The sequence below is a fragment of the Megalops cyprinoides genome, chromosome 1 (genome assembly GCF_013368585.1).
Source record: "Megalops cyprinoides isolate fMegCyp1 chromosome 1, fMegCyp1.pri, whole genome shotgun sequence".
NCBI classification, from domain to species: Eukaryota; Metazoa; Chordata; class Actinopteri; order Elopiformes; family Megalopidae; genus Megalops; species Megalops cyprinoides.
In genome coordinates this window covers 30,209,457-30,228,528 of record NC_050583.1, presented here as the reverse complement: position 1 = coordinate 30,228,528, position 19,072 = coordinate 30,209,457, and the positions used below count along the sequence as shown (strand labels likewise).

General features: G+C 44.3%; 1 protein-coding gene across 2 annotated transcripts in view; it reads left to right on the top strand.

Moving 5' to 3' along the window:
• The window catches only part of sdk1b (sidekick cell adhesion molecule 1b), a 314,207-nt gene that overhangs the window by 264,137 nt on the left and 30,998 nt on the right, over window positions 1-19,072 (top strand). For both annotated transcript variants that reach the window (XM_036528197.1, XM_036528191.1), the window contains 6 exons: window positions 490-611; window positions 4,925-5,034; window positions 6,003-6,153; window positions 7,387-7,624; window positions 9,987-10,102; window positions 12,360-12,549. In XM_036528197.1, the coding sequence (XP_036384090.1) occupies window positions 490-611; window positions 4,925-5,034; window positions 6,003-6,153; window positions 7,387-7,624; window positions 9,987-10,102; window positions 12,360-12,549 (927 nt within the window). The remainder of the gene's footprint in view (window positions 1-489; window positions 612-4,924; window positions 5,035-6,002; window positions 6,154-7,386; window positions 7,625-9,986; window positions 10,103-12,359; window positions 12,550-19,072) is intronic.

Below are 19,072 nucleotides of genomic sequence, written 5' to 3'. Positions count from 1 at the left end.
CCATGAATCAAAAATCGCTATGGAGAAGTAGTATTAATTTAAACTAGCTTAGAGGCGCAGTGTTTGTCAGTGTAAAATGATGTATGCATGATTCTGGCTAAAAGCCAAGCTGCAGCCATTATCCTTGTTGATAAAGTGCAAATTGTAAGTCATGAGAGAACCGGAGAGTGCTACACAGCTCAGTGGGGACTTTATGGGGACGCCCGTTATCTGCACATATTGGGTTTTGCTTCCACGAATCCTTTGATTAAAGCTCTGAGGAGAGAAACAGCATTCAGATAACTTAAATGATGAAAGTTTACCTTTGTAGATGTGTGAATATTGCAGCTGTTTAAATTCAGCATTGATCATATGAAAAGCCTCATGTACTGGAAGTTGTCGTCAGCATTGTTTTTCGAGACTGAACTGTACAGTTTTGTGTTTTTTTTTTCTATACAATGAAACCATGTCCATAAAACATTTTCCCTGTTTTATTGTTGATAAATTCAGAACTTCCCGGACCTCCATCAAACCTTGTTATCTCCAACATAAGCCCCCGTTCTGCCACACTGAAGTTCCGTGCAGGGGATGATGGGAAAACATCTATCTCCAAATGGATTGTTGAGGGCCAGGTCAGTAGAGAGATTGAATGTGACTTTGGTTCTCTGGCTTGTAATCCATAATGTAAAAATGAAATCATAGAGGTATATCAAATGACAAAGAATAAACCTGGTTTTGCAGCAAACGTTTGTCTTGTGCCTTGCAGCATATACCATATTTCATCTTTGTTGGTTTACTCTGTCGATGGTGTTATGATTATTTTTGTTTGTTTGACATTATGGATTATGTGTCACAGAATGGTTTAAAATGTGTCTCTTAGCTACATCAATGAAGCTTGATGCACCTAATGGTGAATTTTTGGGAAGCTGCAACAGACTGGCCAATGCACACAACATTTCTGCACTTCTCTAAGACATGAAATTCATTTCTTTTGTAGTTTTCTCTCTCTCACTCTAAAAATAATCTCCTTCAGAGCTATACAGACTCCAGCTTAATACATCTACATATTTGAAGGCATTAAGAAATTAGCTGCACCATTAAATACATGGCGGTGTTGAATTAACTCTGCGTCATTTCAGTGTAACATGGTGATTAAGGCGCTTGTGATTGCAGTGCACTTTTGGATTCTTCTGGAATATCGGAAAAGATGATGGATGGAATTATTCAGTTTAAGGGAAAAAAAAAAAAACATTTTAAGTGAAAGTCCATTTACGTAGTGAAATTACTTAAAGTGAAAAACTACAAGCCTATGCATGGTTTCTAGTGAGTGTCCCAGCAGTTAAACCGTGCATAGATTTAAAATACTTATACTTAAGAAGTAACTCTACGGTGCTCATGCATTTCGTTTCTCTGCATCAGCTGCATTTTCATCTGAGGTAAATGGCTCCAAACCAAGGAAATCTGGCCTTCTGTGCTTAATACTCTGAAACATTTGCGTGTGCTTTAATGTGAAATTGCTTTCTCTTCTATGATGTGAGGTTGAAGGAGTTCACATTTTATTTTATTATAAACGTACATTTTTTTTTCCCCACAAATAACATGCAGCCGTTAGGGCTGCCGCACAGCCAAGCAGTCTATCAACTTAAATTAAATCAGATATTTATGCTTAGAAGGCCATGCCATGGGGGCGTTGATATGTGTCAATTTCATAAATATATCTAGAGCTTAGGATTCATAAATGCGATTGGTGATTTTACTGGACTAAGCCAGGATGAGCCGCCACCACATCCAGAGTGTTCAAGGGCCTTCGGCGAAGTACTGCCGAAAAAGCAGACTGTAAAAATGTCACAGTAACATTGAAGGAAAAAAAGAAAAAGGGAAGCCCTGAGATATGTTTTCAGACATATTTTATATTGGTGAAAGACACCAAAGGTACAAAGCAACAAACAACTGTTGTAATGGTGGGGTAGTTAAGACTAGTGCTGATTTAAAAATTGGCTCATAAAACATGCAATAGTTGTTTTTTTCTTACTGGCACCTTTTTTCTTCAGTAATACAGAAAAACAAATAAGGATGTGTAACCAGGGGTTAAAGTGGGCTGGGGCTGTCTGGGTCTCAGCCCCGGCACAATAGGCCTACGCTCTTCTGTGTCATCAGGGGACACTCAGCCTCACACATCTTCAACAATGTGTATATATTTACTCTTTTCTCGATCTTAATAATTCAAACAATGACTAAAACACGTTTCCTTCGTAGCTCTAGAAAACATAAATGAGGTGATGTAAGAACTTGCGAACATCAGAACTTTCACGGTTGGAGTTTCCCTTTTTTCCGTCATTGGGTTTCCTTAAATAAAGCATAGCGTAAAAACGTAAATTACTTTTTACGCTATGTAGCGCGCATGTTACGTTACATGGTTCATTATGTTTTCATTAGCGTTATTAAGCTTTTCATAGTTTTCAGTTAGCATTTGCTATATTTTTAATATATAATATTGTCTCCTCAAAGTTACAATTAGCTAGAATTTTTCCAATCCAGTTTTCTTATCGCACCAGTTTTAGCATACACGCTAAACGGCTAATCACACTGGTGTGACCGTACACGCGAAAGGGCTAAATGCTACAGTACCTAGCAGGTCAGCGACCTCAGTCACTTGTCAGTCAGTCAGACAGCACAGCTTCTTCTGTCTAGCTAGTTGGGATAATGTTTCTTCAGTGAGTACACATGTATTTGCGTCTCCATTTTTTCACTTTTCTATCTATAGATTATGGTTAGCAAGATTGCGAGGAAATGGTGATTGAAATTTTATGGGACTTTGAAAAGTCATGGAAAGGTTTGGAAATTTGAAAAGGTGTTGGCAGCCTGTGTATATTGTAATATTGTAAGATGTAAATTAATTCCAGTTTAATGTAACTATTAAAGACTGTTTTATTCATATAACTTTGTATTATTACTCTCTCCTTTAGTTGTAACAACACCATTCCTATATTTGATACAGATACACAGGAGAGTGCACTTACAGAAAGATTTTATTGTCAGCAGCTGTAGTTTTGCGCACTGCCAACAGTATCTAGAATGACTTCAGCATTTTAACATTTTAATGTTCAGAGCAGAGGGTTGTCTCACCTTGTTATATTTTATTTACTGTTTGTCAAATGATATCAATCAGATTTTGTAGTCTGTGCACACACACATGTGCACCCATGGCAACCGTGAAACCACAGAGCCCCCCCCCCCCCCCCCAACATAACAAATCCCAATTTAACCCCTGTGTGTAACTAATAAAAAATGTCATGCCTGATTAATGTCATGATTCACAGTTAAAGACAAAGTATATTTCTGTTTCATTTCTCTCTTCTTCATTTAAAATCATTATGGAGAGTTCAGGCTTATAATACTATTACTAAAATCACCCAGTTATCGGTAGATATCACGCTGTTAACACGCAGTCATCTGCCATGCTGCCCTCAGGTAATTTTAGAGTTCCTTTTTGTTTTTCTGGAAGTGGCAATGCTTGAGCTACCGTTGCTCCGATGTGAACACACATTCTTGTTTTGTAGTAGTGTCCAAAGGGGAAATTACAGCATGGGAGCAAAGCTCTATGCTGTTCACAACCCTCCCTAATTTCATTTTTGTATTTATTGCAACATAAGCTGGGAGGGAATGCCCTCTTGACATTCAGCAGGAAGTAAACTGCGGATGGCTTTCCATAGTCTATGTGGTTACACAGCATGATGAAGAGATTCATTCTGCTTATTGTGTTCAATCAGTAACAGATATTTATCAATAATGTTGCATTACACCAGAGACACTTTGATTATTTTGACCTTGCTGGTGATATCAGCCACTGGTCTTATTTCAGTAGCTTCCAGGCAAAGGAACTGAGGACAGGGAGAGGAGCAGGTCGCAGATAAACACAATCTGTATGCACGCAGGGCATAAAATACAGCTGCAGTTAACAGCTTAAGGTTCCCTCCCGCTCCCCAATCTATCACACTGACATGCGGGCTTACTGTACCACACACACTGTTCCTTACCGAGCCTGCTGTAAGCAGCATGCTTTTATACTATTAAACTCTGCTCCCACACCCATGGTGTCAGGGTTTCTGAAGCAGCGGCTTTCTCTGCGAGTCCCTGTCTTTTGTAGCGGCAGCCAATTAGATCCAAAGAGACTCGCTTCTCTTGCGATCTGCATCTCCAGAGTCGCGCTCGCAGAGAGGAAGCCCAGGGATCCCTGGGGAGGGCGAGGGTGAGGGGGAAATGGAGCCAGCGTGCTTGGAAAAGTGCTGCAAATGTATGAGTTTAGGAGGACAGCACGTAGCGCTCAGGGCCGCGTCTCGGGGGCTTCGTCTGGCTCCGCGCGCCGATACGCGGCTAAGCCTCCGCCACCTTGGGCTGCGATCCAGCGCAGAACTGGGGAGTGAAACTCCAGTTAATGAGGAGATCTTTTTACCATTTTAGTCGTTAATGATAATAAACCGGCGGGGGAAAAGGCAACAGGCACAGCGGAGCGCTAGCTGGTCCCCCGTTTTAACGAGCTGCTGCATCTGTGGCTGGCTGGCTGCCTGTCTGGGGGGGCCGCCCGAGGCTCCCGCGGCAGCGCGACAGGCGAGGGGCTGCGCTGTGCACGCGCGGACAGACTGCGCCCCGCGGCATGTGTGTGTGCGTGTGTGTGAGAGTTTGCCTGGTTTGTGCGTGCGTGTGTGTGTGTATGTGTGTATGTGAGAGTCTGAGACAGAGTGTGAGACAGTGTGAGTGAGTCTGTGTGTTTGTGCATGTGTTTGTGTGTGTGTGTGTGTGTGTGTGTGTGTGCACGTGTGTGTGTCTGTGTGTGAGTGTTTGTGTGAGTGTGCGCGTGTGTGTGTGTGAGTGTGTGCGTGTGAGTGTGTGCGTGTGTGTGTGTGTGTGAGTGTGTGTGTCTGACCAAACGCTTTCACTCCCTCAGGTGGGAAGTATCGGCGAGGAAGAAGAGTGGAGGGTGCTGTACGAGAAAGAGAACGAGCCCGACGCCCAAGTGCTGGAGATCCCAAACCTTACTCCCTTCACCCACTACAGGTGAGCAGCTGGCACAGCAACACAACCCAACCCCCTCCTGACAGTGTGTGTGAATTATACCTCCGGTGGCCGTTGATTCTGCATATTGTCCTTCCCTGTCTCTCTTTGTCACAAATCCAGTCTTAAAATGTCTGTAAACTTTGCAATGCTGGCAAACAGCTCAGTGTTGCAGAAACAGTCATGCTGTTTGTAATTCACTGTTTGAACAGCTGCTCAGTCCCTGTTTCTTCTCTTAAAGAGAACACATTAGATGTGATATAAGATAAATGAAATACACCACTGTATTAGTCTGTTTTTTAATCTCTTGATTTCTGTGGGGTCGTGTTTCAGACCCAATTTCATTACTGTAGGCTGGACATTTATAAGCATTAGCATTCAGTCAGGAGACCCTTCAGATGTACCATAAGTCCATTTAATATTTCATAAATGTGGCCCCAGGTGGTTGCAGGCCTACTACTCCAAGGCCCACAGTCATAAATTTGATGAAGTGTAAAACCAAGAAGACTAAACCCATGCTGGTCTTTCACCACGCCATTATCCACAGAATATAATGGGATTTGACTTCAGCAACTGTTTGTTTCCGCTATATTTCCAGGTCATAAGCCGATCTTGGATTATCTTGTCCTGGCATAGCCTTAAGGGACGAAAGATAAGCCGAGCCACCATACATTTCCTACCCTCATCAAATACCTCTTGTCACTGTCAGCGACCTTTCGCAGATAAAGTTATGTTACTTCACTCTCATAGTACAGTCACAGCTTCCCAACATGCCACTGCTGTGTGTCTGAGTTTTTCACTCGTGTTGTAAGCACATGCAGCGCATGAGCAGGTTTATGCCCACAGAATAAATGTTGCGACGCGGACAGCCCTGAGCGTATCCGGTTTTGGTGCGCGCAGCTCTGAAACGTTGTGTGTGAGAGGAGGTAACGGGAGCTTTCAACGGGTCTCTCGCGCCTGTGCCTGTCCAGGTTCCGGATGCGGCAGGTGAACATCGTGGGCCCGAGCCCCGTGAGCCAGCCGTCCCGCGTCATCCAGACTCTGCAGGCGCCCCCGGACGTGGCCCCCAGCAGCGTCAGCGTGCGCACGGCCAGCGAGACCAGCCTCTGGCTCCGATGGGTGGTAAGATCGCTGCCTTGGCCCTGCCATGCCTGCTAGCAACATCTCAGGGCTCTGAATACAAACTCCTCAAGAGTCAGCTGACCTTCACTACAGGAATGGCTATGATCTGTGTTCTTTACCACTGTCATACACCCCTGATAGATCTATTCAGTTTCCACAGTTCCCAGGGCCTAAATACATTGGAAACTCTCACAGTGTTTTTTTATTTGGTGAAATAAACACAGACGAGGCATTTTTTTGCATAAAAGGTGGCTGATGGCTGCCATCATTAGCCAATGAAGTCCTCATTCTGCAGAGAATGTAAAACAGGATTTCCACTGCAGAGAACTAATGCTAATCTCAGCTGAACTAAAGGGTAATATCACCGTAGTGAGAGACTCTTTTTTTCCCCGACAGTCTGCATTGTCTGGATAACAATGAAGTTCTTGTGAGGAAGAGCGCTGAAATGAGGACTCCTTTTTTGTCTACGCTGAGCTGAATTTGGCTTAATTATTCAGGATGTCCTTTGATATTACCATCCTCTTAGTGAGTGAATCCGTGCTTGTACCGGATACCACGAGACACAGCTCCAGGAAATCGTGTCCGGCTATCACTCATCATCTTTGTTAGAAAATGCTATTATCGCGCGTACAGTCCAATGCGTACTGGGCATCTAAATGTCTGTTGATATCCACATGAAATAAAGCTCGCTGAAGTGTTGTTGTCAGTAGTGAAATTGAATTTCTCTGTTTGAGGTTTCTTTACTATTGAAATTAAAATTCAAACATTGCTGATGCTTCTGCTAGGTTGACGTCTTTCTCACACTCTTCACTGCGCATACATCTCTGGACCGCCACCAGAATGCGTTGTTTAACTTTGACAACTAAGAGATGAAGAACCAAAAAAGTTTGTTGGATACATTTGCTCTTGACGGAGGACATGAATTAAAATGGTTGGAAAAACTGGGGGAAGAAAGTAAATGCTTTTAAAGAAATGCAATTCAAGGGATGACACACACATAAATAAGTAGGACCCTTTCAAAAAAAAAACACAAAAGACAATGGGAGTATTGTCTTCCAAGCTTCAGCAGGTTTTGAAGTCTGTCTCTGAGTGTAGGATGATCTGCTCTTGCCTCTCAACCAAATAACTACAGGGTAAAGGGCACATCCTGTTTCAGTTAGGCCCACACACTTGGTGTCAGTTGGAGTCTAGTTGGGAAAAGAATCTCAGCGGATGCATATCTGCCTCCTCCAGCCCTTACCGGAAACTGAGTACAATGGCAACCCTGAGACAGTGGGCTACAGGATCAGGCTGTGGCGGGCCGACCTGCAGGGAGAGGCGCAGACCCGGGTGGTGAGCGACCGGCTGGAGCGCGAGGTCACACTGGAGAGCTTGGAGGAGTGGACGGAGTACCAGCTGCAGATCCAGGCCTTCAACTCCATTGGCCCTGGGCCCTGGAGTGAGACCGTGAAGGGCCGCACCCGGGAGTCAGGTAAGGTTAACGATGCTCGCTCTCTCTCTCAGCCCACCAACTCCTTTAACATTGATGTGTCCAATAAGCAACTTCACCCCCTCCAGGCAGTTTCTTTTTTAGGGGCTCCTATGGGGCTCCAAGTCCATTATTTAGAGCATAACGGCTTGTTTTGAAACAAAGGGTGACTCAGTCATATTGCTTTCACTGCAGCCCCCTTCCCTCCCTCCCTTTCTCTCTCTCTATCTCTGTTTCCCACTCTCCCCCTCTCTAACCTCTCTCTCTCTCGATCATCTTACCATAAGCAGCACTCATGTGGAAACCTCCCCCTCTGTGCTTCTTTACTGTACCTGTTTGAATGGACTGATGCATTAAGAATTAAGTACAAAAAGCAGAGTGGTAGGTAGGCTGTGCTAATGAGTCATTATCAAAAGACACTTACGGTGGGGGAAGTGCAGAGGGAGGGGGGAAAATCCTACAACAAATCCAATTTGAATGGCTTAAAAGGGCATGAAAAGAACAGCTAATTTGCTTGAAGGACTGGTTGAAAGTATCGCTTTTAGTTACAGTTAACAATTTTCTGCCTTCTGAGCGTTGTTTATTCCTTTCAGGATAATTGTCTTTGCTTTTATGTTCTGTTCTATACTGGGCTCTTCGTGCCTCAACACCCAACAGGGTTTTTGCCAGTTTTCGCTTCTCACATTTTTTATGCAAATATGCAAATATTTTTTTCTTGGCATTCAACATATACTCATTACATTTTCCATTTAACTCCACCTTGCCTTGTCTTGCAGGTAGTCACAGCTACATCATCTACAAATTTAGCACTTTATTGCATACTTCCGAAAGAAGTAGCATTAATAACATCAATGAAATTACATTCACCATAACAGGAACAGGTATGCCATTAAACACTGATACATTCAGTGTAATAGTAAGAGTGAATGACACAATTAAATGAAGATCATGAAGACCTAAATAAATGTTTTTGCTTTAGCGTTATTAAACATATGTAAGATCTTGAGGCCGTGTTAGCAGCTGTGGCACAGCTGCAACTGTTCTTACCTTTGGAGCTTTACGAGGCACTGCAAGTACCTGGGTTGATTTCTTTTGTGCACCCCTAAGTCAAGCCTTTGAAAGCAACATAATCAGTACAAGTTCTAGAAAGTAGTTGAGCTTGGAGCCTTTTTGGGGGCTTGGTGCTCAGGTTTAAAAAAGGACCCTCTCCAAAAAAACTTAATTCCATGGAGTACAGAATGAAAGTGTAGCCCTCATTTTGCTAATGCAAGCAATTAAGTTTTTAAAAAGATACATTCAGTGCATAATTGCTGTGTTTGAAATGTACATCATTTAACGTGATTAATATATAGTTAAAAGGGAAATATTAATTTTATGAAAAACGATTGGTATTTTAGTCTTTTGCTCTGGAAATGAGTCACAAAAAAGTGTGCATTTCAAGTTTGAGAAACTGAAGCGTACATAATTACTAAGAGAGGTGAATATGAGAGGTCAGCACTTTGTTAAAAAAACACTTATACCTATGTTAGATGATTGTATGATATTTAATTGTAATTTGTTGTTGTTTTTGTCTGCCTGATTTTCAAATTGATTGGCCTTTCTACTTAATCATTTTCATCATCTTCACTTGTTCTTCAGTTTTTCTCATTTGGCTGAAGAATCACATTTGATTGAAGAACTCTCCTCAGAGCTGGCCTCCAGTGTAGACACAGCAGATTGCTTGTCTGTCCCTCCCCATGGGATCCCCGCTTATTTTATTTTTTTTATTTCTTTATTCACACTCTTCTAATCAGCTCCTCCTGCAAGATGGCCCCAAGTGGGCTTCATTTCCCGAGAAGGCCACTCTTACCACTTGTAATTTGAAGTGAAATTGGGAATTTGGTTTTTTACTAATCCCATCCAGAGCTATCAGTTTCACCGTCTGTAATCAGGGAGTGAGGTCCGTTTGATTGTGGAGGTTATTTTCCTAGTGCTGATGGCGTCGGTGTCTGAGGCCAGCGTAATGCCGTAATCACATGCAGACCCGGGTGGGTAATTTTACTTTGCCACGTGTGGGGGATGGCTGATGAAGCTGGCCGCTCCTTGAGTATTTGTCTCCTTTTAATAGGCCTGTGTGAAATGTACCAGTCTTTGGCCCTGCACATGTGCTCCTGCATATATTAATATGCCTCCCCCTACACTCCATCCTGGCCCGCTAATGTTGTTTACTCTCCCCTGTATTGCCTGACATCCGCTCCGAGCGCCTCGTCTGAAACAGAACCAAAAAAAACTAATCACAATTAAAGTTCATGTAGCAATTAGGCCCCCTGTTAGAAGAGTCCACCTTGCGGTAATTATGATGTGATAACTGTGTGTTTTTTCCCAGTGCCATCTGGGTCTCCCGAGAACGTGACGGCGGAGGCGGTGAGCTCCACTCGCATCCTGGTCACCTGGGGGCCGGTGCCCGAGCACGAGAAGAACGGCTACATCCTGGGATACAAGGTACTGGCCCACCACATCGCATCGCACTGCGCCGAGCCGTGGAGCTGCACGTTGGCTGTTTGATCAAGAACGGCTGCAGAAAAGTGGAACTACAGTTTTTCTGTATATTTACCTGAGGCTATAACCGAAGCCCGGTTTGATTAATGTGAATTTGATGTGAATTTTTTTCTGAAGTGAGCTGCCGGTGCCCTCCTTTACTCTTCCCCTCTCCTTGACGAGCATTGCTTAACCATTCATGGGATGCTGATGCCGAATATGATGTAACACCATGTAACGGCATGTTGATTTTTCTTTCCTCTTACGAGGAAAAAAGAAATGGATTTTTTTTTGTTTAAGAGCCCCAATTTGAATGGCCCGAGGCCTGCATCTTTAACTCAGGGCAAAAAAATAATTGCTATGAAAGTAATCAACTGCTGCTTTGTGTGATGATTCATTGTTGATTTCCTTTGAATGGTTGGCTCGTGTCAGAATTGAAAACTTTAAAATGAAAGACTGTCACAAAAGATGACTGGGTTTTATTTTTCATATATAGGATGAATGAACCCTGCAGGTTGCTGGATTGAATATAAGTCATTAAGCCCTTATTTTACACTGTTTTTTAGTATTTTTCCCAAAAAGTTGTACCAAATAAAAAAAAAAAAACAGAATGCATCCTTCCACCTTACCAGCCTCAAGGTGGAGATATCTCTTCTCTAGGGTTTAAGGAGGGGTGCAACAACAGTGCTGCTACACTGCCTGTCCATGGCACACAGTATAGCGTGTTTCCATAAATATCACAAAAAACGACTCTGATACAGTGCAGAGGAGACAACAGTTGAGAATTGGGAGTAACCAATGGTCAATGTAAAGAAAGTCAGAATTTTAAAAAAGGCAGTGCTCCCTCGCTAATAATAACCTCAAGATCGTTAAGTGTCATGTAGCATTTTTCTAACAAAAAGGAAACATATTTTGCATAAAATTAACACGTATGTTATGAATGCATATTCGTTGAAGCAAACCTGCTGTGTCAAGGAATGCTTCAATGGGCCTGAATGGGCCTGTTTACACCCTGTGGATAACACCAGCACAAGCCTAGCAAGATGGTAGAATTTTCTCAAGTTCATATTTGATTTTAGCATCTTGAGATTTTAGGAAATATTGCAAGGCTGAAGAGACGCGGTTACATCATCTTGTTCAAAAATGTTTCTTCAAAAGATAGCGTGTAAATGGGTTCTGAGCCTTGAAATCAAAGTAAGCTATGGTACGTCTGGAATACTAAATAAAAGAATACATGTATGGTTTTTATATGGTTTTAGGAGGAGGTTCACGTGACTAAATTTGTAAAATCAGTTAAAAAGAAATAATGTATAGTGAAATAAGATGTATATGTGTGCACGTACCACTACAGACAGTGCCATTTCTGGAATTAACAGTTTAGCCAATGTGTTAATTGAAAGTCTTACACCATCTCTGTGGGAAAGAACACGTGTATTAGTGGAAGGAGAAGTGTGAAGCCATGTGTTTAGCACAGCTAATCCAGTTTCAGACCATGGGAGATTACATAAGGGGACTGGGTTTGTCAAAAGCACATCATATACTGTTCTGCTTCAGCAATATTGTTGAAACAGGGCCTTGACATGTCTGGCACTGTCTGACATATGTTTTATGTTCTTGTGTTAAAGATAAATATGCATTTCACCACTGTCAGCAAAAAAGTGCAAGGTGCAATTTTCTTTAGCCAAGCACATAGAATTATGTTGTTATATTTTCCCCCTAACGTATTATATTAGTAACATTTTTTGATTAAGTGCATAACTATCTCTGTCCATCATTGGGCAGGTTCTGACTGGAGTATACTGGGCGAATTTACAACAGTATAAGAAACAAACCAGAAAGCAATGCAGCTGGTCTATTTCAAAACGTCTGAAGATGCGGTAGCCCCCTCTTTCCTCACCTGACAGGTACCCTTGGGGGAAAACAAAGTTACAGTCCTTTAAGATGGGCGCCTAGAAACGCATCTGCCCTAAATCATGCTGTAATTGTCCCCAGCCACAATCCAGTAGCGTTTCCCTATATCACGCTCAAACATCTACCGCCACTATGTGTTGAGATGAATCGAGGAGCGGATCAGCAGATGGTGACGGTACTAAATAATCAGGCCCTGTGCGTTGTCACCGGGTGTTTTAGTAGTGAAATTGGTTGGAAATGTCAGGCAAATTGATTGCCGCTCTTAATTGCGCCCTTGTGTGTGTGCATGTGCGCGTGTGTCTTTCCCCAGGTGCTTTACAAAGAGAAGGATTCTGATGCCGAGCCTCAGGTGCACGTGGTGAAGGGGAACCTCACGCAGTCCGTGCTGCTGAGGAACCTCCGCAAGTACGTCCTCTACCAGATCCAGGTCCTGGCCTTCACGCGCATTGGAGACGGCGAGCCCAGCAGCCCGCCTGTGCTGGAGAGGTCCAAGGATGACGGTACGTGACCTCCTGCACTGTTACCTCCACTGGCGCTTCCAGGCAGAGAGGATTGTGGGAAAGTGAAGTTCTGAGCTTGAGCAGTGGATTGCTTTTAATGAGCCCTGGGCCACCCCTTCCCTCTGCCTCTGTGCAAAACCATTTTGAGGGGCGCATTGAACACAGGGCTGCTCGCTTTATTTCTCAAAGGTCTGTAACTCCATTGTCTTGGCACTGGTGAAGGGTTAGTGCCAAAGATAGTAGTCTGCAGCCTGGTTGCTGCGCAGACTCAATGCACAGGCTGCTTCCAGCTATGTCCAAACCAGGGTGTTCTTGGACCCTGCCCTGACCCTTGAACTCATCCGCTCATGCTCAGGTGCTGCGGGTAGTGTTGTGTACTGTGTTTCTCCCACCCGCCTAAATCCTGCCTCAGCATAACTGCATTTTCGCATTCTGTCTGCTAGATTTCAGGAGCAGAGCGGAGGGAAAATCAACAGCTAGAACAGGCCTCTTGACTTTAGCTTCAATCAAGGGGAACATCATCCAGCAATTAGCATAAGGAGGGAAAATGAGGAGTCAATGAATTCTGCTTTTCCGTGGATCAGATTAATTGGTTTCAAAATGCATGAGGCATTGCTTTTTAAATGGCCAGGTCTGATTTAATTATTGATAAATAAAATGTGTCGAGGAGAACTCAAAAACAATTCTCCCAGCATCAGAGAACATGTTTTTAATCCCCATTTTTTAGCACCTACAATAGGTTTGGTCTCTTGGATTGGACGAGTGCACCAGAACCTCACCCTGCTGAGGGTGAGGATAACATCTGGATCCGGCACAACATGGGAGCAACACGAAATGGAAATGTGGGATCGCTCACCGCAAGCCGTGTTTGTTCCCCCAATTAGTCAGATGAACGTGCAGAGGCCGGGCCGGCATTTGCCGTAACGACTGCTTTGAGACAGATTCCTAAGCATTCCCAGAGCAGGCTTAGACTGCAGAGCAGAGGATATCTTCTGCAGCAGCAGCATCCCCTGCAGTACGGAGAGCGGAGCTTGTATTGTTTGTTCATTGAAGCACTTAACGATTCTGCAGCAGGTCTTGGAGGTGGCAGTGTGTTCTCCCCTTATTTATGGTGTCCCAGGGGGTCCGGTTTCATTGCAGCTGTGCAATCTCAGTCCCTTTACTATGGTGAGATTGCAGAAAAAGACTGGCCCAGTCAGTATTAAAATAGTAATTGGAAGTATATATCTTTTTTTACAGTATGGCCATTTTGTGATATTTGTGAGGATTATATAATACATTTGCTGTGAAGCTGCACTGTAAATGTGACCAATATTGCATTAGCTGTAAAGGAAAATCACAGTGGCTTTCTGTATATTAAAATAAAGAAGTTGTATTAAGCCGTCGTAAGTCATGACTAACCAAGGGTTTCGTGTATAAGCATTTTAGAAGACTTCAGGTGGAATGGAAAGCGAAAGTGGAGTCGATCCCCTGAAACATGGAGCCAGTCATGAAAAGTTCCAGGAGGAAACTTTTTCTAATTTCAGCATGGAGAAATGTAAAACCATGATAGCAAATAATGAACCCTCAGTCAGCCAGGATCCCACAAACACACAAGTAACCGTGCAGAACCTGATATTGGAAAACTGTATAATCACCGCAGGGGAAGAGCGGAATTCAAAGGAAATTACATTTTCTTTTTAGCGCCAGTTTCGAGCATAATCTCAAAGATGTGAATGCATTCATAGAGAGGATTACAGATTTGCAATTTGTGTTGCCTTGTAGCTTCATCATGACATATTTTATGCCCCCCTTCCCCCTTCAGTATAGTGCATTGACACACACTATTTCTTTGTTTCCTGACTATAAAATACTTGAATTGTTAAAGAGGAACCAGTCTATTTTCTGGCATGTATGTTGCTGGAAATTGGGTTTGTTCATATCTCTGGCAGGAGTGCTATATTTCCCCTCTCACAGAAAGTTCTGTATGTTCCCTGACTGAGAATCATTAAGAAAGAGCAGGATGAAGAAAAAAGGAGGGTTTTTATCATTACACATTTATGGTACAGCAGAAGAAAGGCAACTATTATCTTTGTGTTCTCTGATCAAAAAAAGGAACAGTCAGTAGCTGAATTCTCCTCAGGAAGCACTCTTGAGATATCAATGCCGCCTCCATACATTGTTGCAGAGGGAAGGAAAATGCATTTTTAACAAACACCGATTGTCCTATGCCTGAAGATTTTTTATTAGATTTACTTCCTTTTTTATCGCCAATGCCTTTGAAGAAACTTCCCACACGAAATCCTCATTTTCTGCCTCCTTTCCTCTCAGGCATTAGGTATTCATACAAAAATGTAAAAAAAATCTCTCAGGAAGTAGCCTAAAACATTCAGATTCTGTACTGACAAGCATTTAATTATTTATTTATTTCCTTTATTTACTTGTGTATGGAAAGAAATCGCACAGAGCAGTACGCTCTGGCTATGTGATTAACCCCTTCAAAAGTACACTGAACCCATTCAGTGTACTTGAAATCAAGGATGAGATACCCTAAGGCTCAGCCATAAGAAATTTTAGATTATAGACTTATTAAACAGAAGGATATTATCAATACAATCCCGGGACAGAAAACTGAATTAGCTTCTGTTTTCAAATATATTCAATATGGGATACTGAAATTGAAAACAACCCCATATTTGAAATGTTTCATGTTCTGTGTTTCATTTTTTCATACACATATAGTGAAAGTATTCCGAACGGGTGGCTGCTCAGTGCTGGAAATGCTCACTGTATCAGTAACGATGAACACAGTAAAGCTCTACACTGACTTGGGTTGCTTTTAAGTGCAGTCAGTACAGACCTACGAAAGGACCGGGGTGTTTGCTGTCTGTGTTGTTGTTGCAGTGCTCTAGCAGGCCCGGGAGCATAGCCGTGTCTGTGTCCCTGTTACCTGTGTTTGTGCTCAAGACCTTTTCTGAAATAACGCTAATGTTTGCCAAGTAATGTTTTTTTTTCCCTTCCGTACAAGAGCCAGCACTTCGTCTCGAACAGTGGCACAATCATGGAGGCTTAACCTGTTAAGCCGCCAAGACTTGCTGGTGGTGTTGAGCCAAATGGAAGAGTTATAGAGATTAAGATAAAGCCAGTTTGCTCCCACTTCACGTCGGCAAGGAAACAGTAGATTTAACTTAGTGCTGTGACCCTGCCCCCCCACGCAAGCGCTCAAAGCAATCAGCCCTCAGAGAGGATGGACAGGTGCAGCTGGCTTAGCCTGCCTCTGCTTCTGTTCCCTCTCACTCCCACCCCCCTTCCCCCCTCTCCAGAGATACGCATCTGTCACCGGCGCTCAATATTCCGAAGGAGGTTGTCTCTAAGCACGTCTTCGCGCGCCATCCGGGGCCAAGCTTGGCTCCTTGCAGCCTTGCTCACCAGCTGTGTGTCAGCGCTGCCTTGCTCAGCCAGCCTTGGTGCGCATCTGGAGACAGCCGTGCGCTTCACTGGAACGAGCATGCATGGACCGCACCTAATTGCAGAATGAGAGCATGACTTGTTGCCCACTTGCTCCTTATTTTCCCAGCCAAGCACAATTCAAGCAAAGCTGTGGTGTTATTGCTTGTGGAATGCCCAGCTGGAAAGGCAGTGTCAGTACTTGTTTTGCCTGTTTTGACTTAATGGGAGTGCTACCAGTGTTATCAAGCTGTGTTTGTCAGTTCAGGTGAGTAATGTAAGTGAGGAGACTCCCAAGTGGCTCAGACAGTACAAGTCTTTGTGTCATATGCAGACTGAGCCCTAAGGCCTGGGTTTGATCCCAGCTGTGTCATCAGCTCACATTCACTGGGAGCCCGCAGCAGCAAAACAAATTCTGCCCACAGTTTACCCATATACAGCTTTGCATGAAGTGTCTTCCTCTAACTCATTTCTGTGCAGGCTTGGCGTGGGGACTGTGGTGTGAAAAGAAGCAGTGCCTGGCATCACGTGTTTCGGAGGAGAGCACATGCTTGCTTGCAAACTTCCACATTGTTGGCAGGGCTGGTAGGAATGAGTGGCGTCTCAATAAACTGGGCATTCCAAATTGGGAGAAAAAGGGAAAAAGCATTAGGCATTCCAAATAAAAAAATGTTAGTGAGCACATCTGGCTAGGCAACTAGAGAGCTGTTGAAGCTGTATATAGCAGCCTCTGAAACATTGTCATGGATTTGCAGGTTTGTGTTGCAAATATTGACTGGAAGACTGAGCAAAAGAGAGCGTTCAGTGTTCTGGGCGTAACACTCAGGATCTGAGGCTGAGTGGCATGCCAATTAGACACATCCCCTCTCGGTGTTTGATTGCTCTGCCTTTGTGCATACATTATCTCAGATTAGTTCACACTTGTCACCAGATGTATTCTCAGGCCTTCCGGCAGGGTTCCATGGTGTAATACATTTTCACAAAGTTGACCTCACTTATGTAAAAGATGTCATATGCTCAGCCATTTGCAGCTGTTAGAAGTCTTTAATCATATGCAGTTTCTGTCTCATCCAAATCACAGATATAATTATGGAAGATAATTGGATTCGCTTTCCAAATATTGTATATAGAACTAATAATAACTGAGAAGAGACCCTCTGTTGATTTTCTGTAATTTTCACAAGCAAGTGAAGCTTAATGATTAAATCTCATAACTGCTTCGCTCACAGAACGGACACCTTATTTTTATTTAATTCAATCAACTTCGGTTAAACTTGCAAAGCAGTCTTTTTTTCCCCCAAGGGTGAGCAGGAAAGTGACAGCATTGGCCAGACGTCAGGCAGCGCCACGCAGGCAGCGCTCCCCTTTAATTATGCTTTTAATATGCAAGCAGAAAAATGGCTATTGATCTGGGGAGCTTGGGTTTCCCACAGAAGTTAACCCCGCAGGTTTATGTAGCTACATTTTCGATAATTAAATCCGGCTCAGTAGGGCATGCAGAAGAGTGCTGAGGCGAGGACAATAACATCAGCTTGAGGTAAATCCATGGAGCAGGAGCACGGGGAAAGGGCTTCAGGAGCCCCCCACTCGGCCTGCCTCTGTCTGGGGACTTCACGGCCCCGCAGTCGCCGCTATGACAGCTTACCAAGCATCTAAAATCACCCATTGGGCAGGAAATCGTTCAGGTAGCAAACAAAGTTGCCTTTAATTAAACTGATGTATGTGACATGGTGTTGCAGCTCTGCCAGGCTTTGACTCTTTAAGAGGTGGGGGGGCGTGCTTTTCCATCCAAAGTCTTCAAAGTGAAGTGAAAAGCAGATCATGCACAATGGCCTCTGATAAAAGAAGGTGGATTTACATTGTAACCCTCTGCAGAGAAGGTCTCGAATGTCTATCCTTAATAACATTCCCCGGGCTCTGATTGAAAAAAAGTGTGTGAGGTGATCTCTCAAAAAGAGCCTGTGTTTTAGCAGACCTGTGCTTGTGTCTGTCCGCGTGTGCCCTCGCCGAACGAGAACGTGGAAGCTTTTCAGATAGGACTGCTAAAAAAACAATGTTTCGCTGATTGGTACCGTAGAGGAGGTGAGTGGAGGTTAACGTCCGGGAGATAAAAACAGGCAGTGTGCATAACCAGCCATTACTGGAAGGTGACCCGAGCAGGTAATTGGTAGGATAAGATGACGGCAAAGTGTGGATTGTTCTCATCTCTTTATCTACGGAGCATGGAGGTGTGATTTTACAAGTGCTGGTTTACATATAAATTGCTCTGCCATCTTCTAGAGGCTGGAACAAATACAAACAAAGGGTCGGGACCTTGAAGCCATGATGGTGGACTGCATTTGTGCCGGCGAAGGGCTGATGTTTGCGAAGCCATCTGTCCACCCGGGATAAGTCCAGGAGCGCCGGGCAGCCGGAACCATCAATCTGGCCGTTGGGGGGCGGTGGGTGCACAGACAGCGGAAGGAGGAGACCCCTTGCTCCTATTACCGCACTGTCACAATTGTCCACTTTATCTGCGGTGACAGACTCTGTGTTCCTCAGGGGAGGATGCGGCATTAATCACCCTGGCATCCTTTGCCCCCCCGTCACCCTCGGTGTCGTCCTTTTTTTGGGCCCTGTAATCAGCGGGTGATGATGGAGAGCACGGGGCGCGGGGACCCCCACTGCAGACAGTGATATCTCCACAGGCCACCAATGCGGCCGCACTCCCCACGCTGATTGAGCCGCCACCGCCCCCCCTCCCCACCTCACCACCTCACCACCTCACCACCTCACCTATGGAACCCACCGAAATGTCAAACGCATTAAAGCCATCAGCGTAATGAACCAGTTAAATGTGAAACCGCCAAAGGTCCTCGCCGATCACGGCGGCACTCGGGCAGGGCCGCCGACCGCTCGGTCGCCATGGCGATGCACCTCGGATACCCGCCGTGTCGGTACCAAACCGGCTTTAGCAGCCGGCGGCTGGCGGCGCAGGTGTGAGCTGGCTGCCAGCGGAGGGCGGAGGCGCTACGTGATTGCAAGGAGACGGGCACGCGGGTGGAGCTGGCGGTAACCCCCCTGTGGCGCGTAAGCCCCTTATCTCTACCCCAGGAGG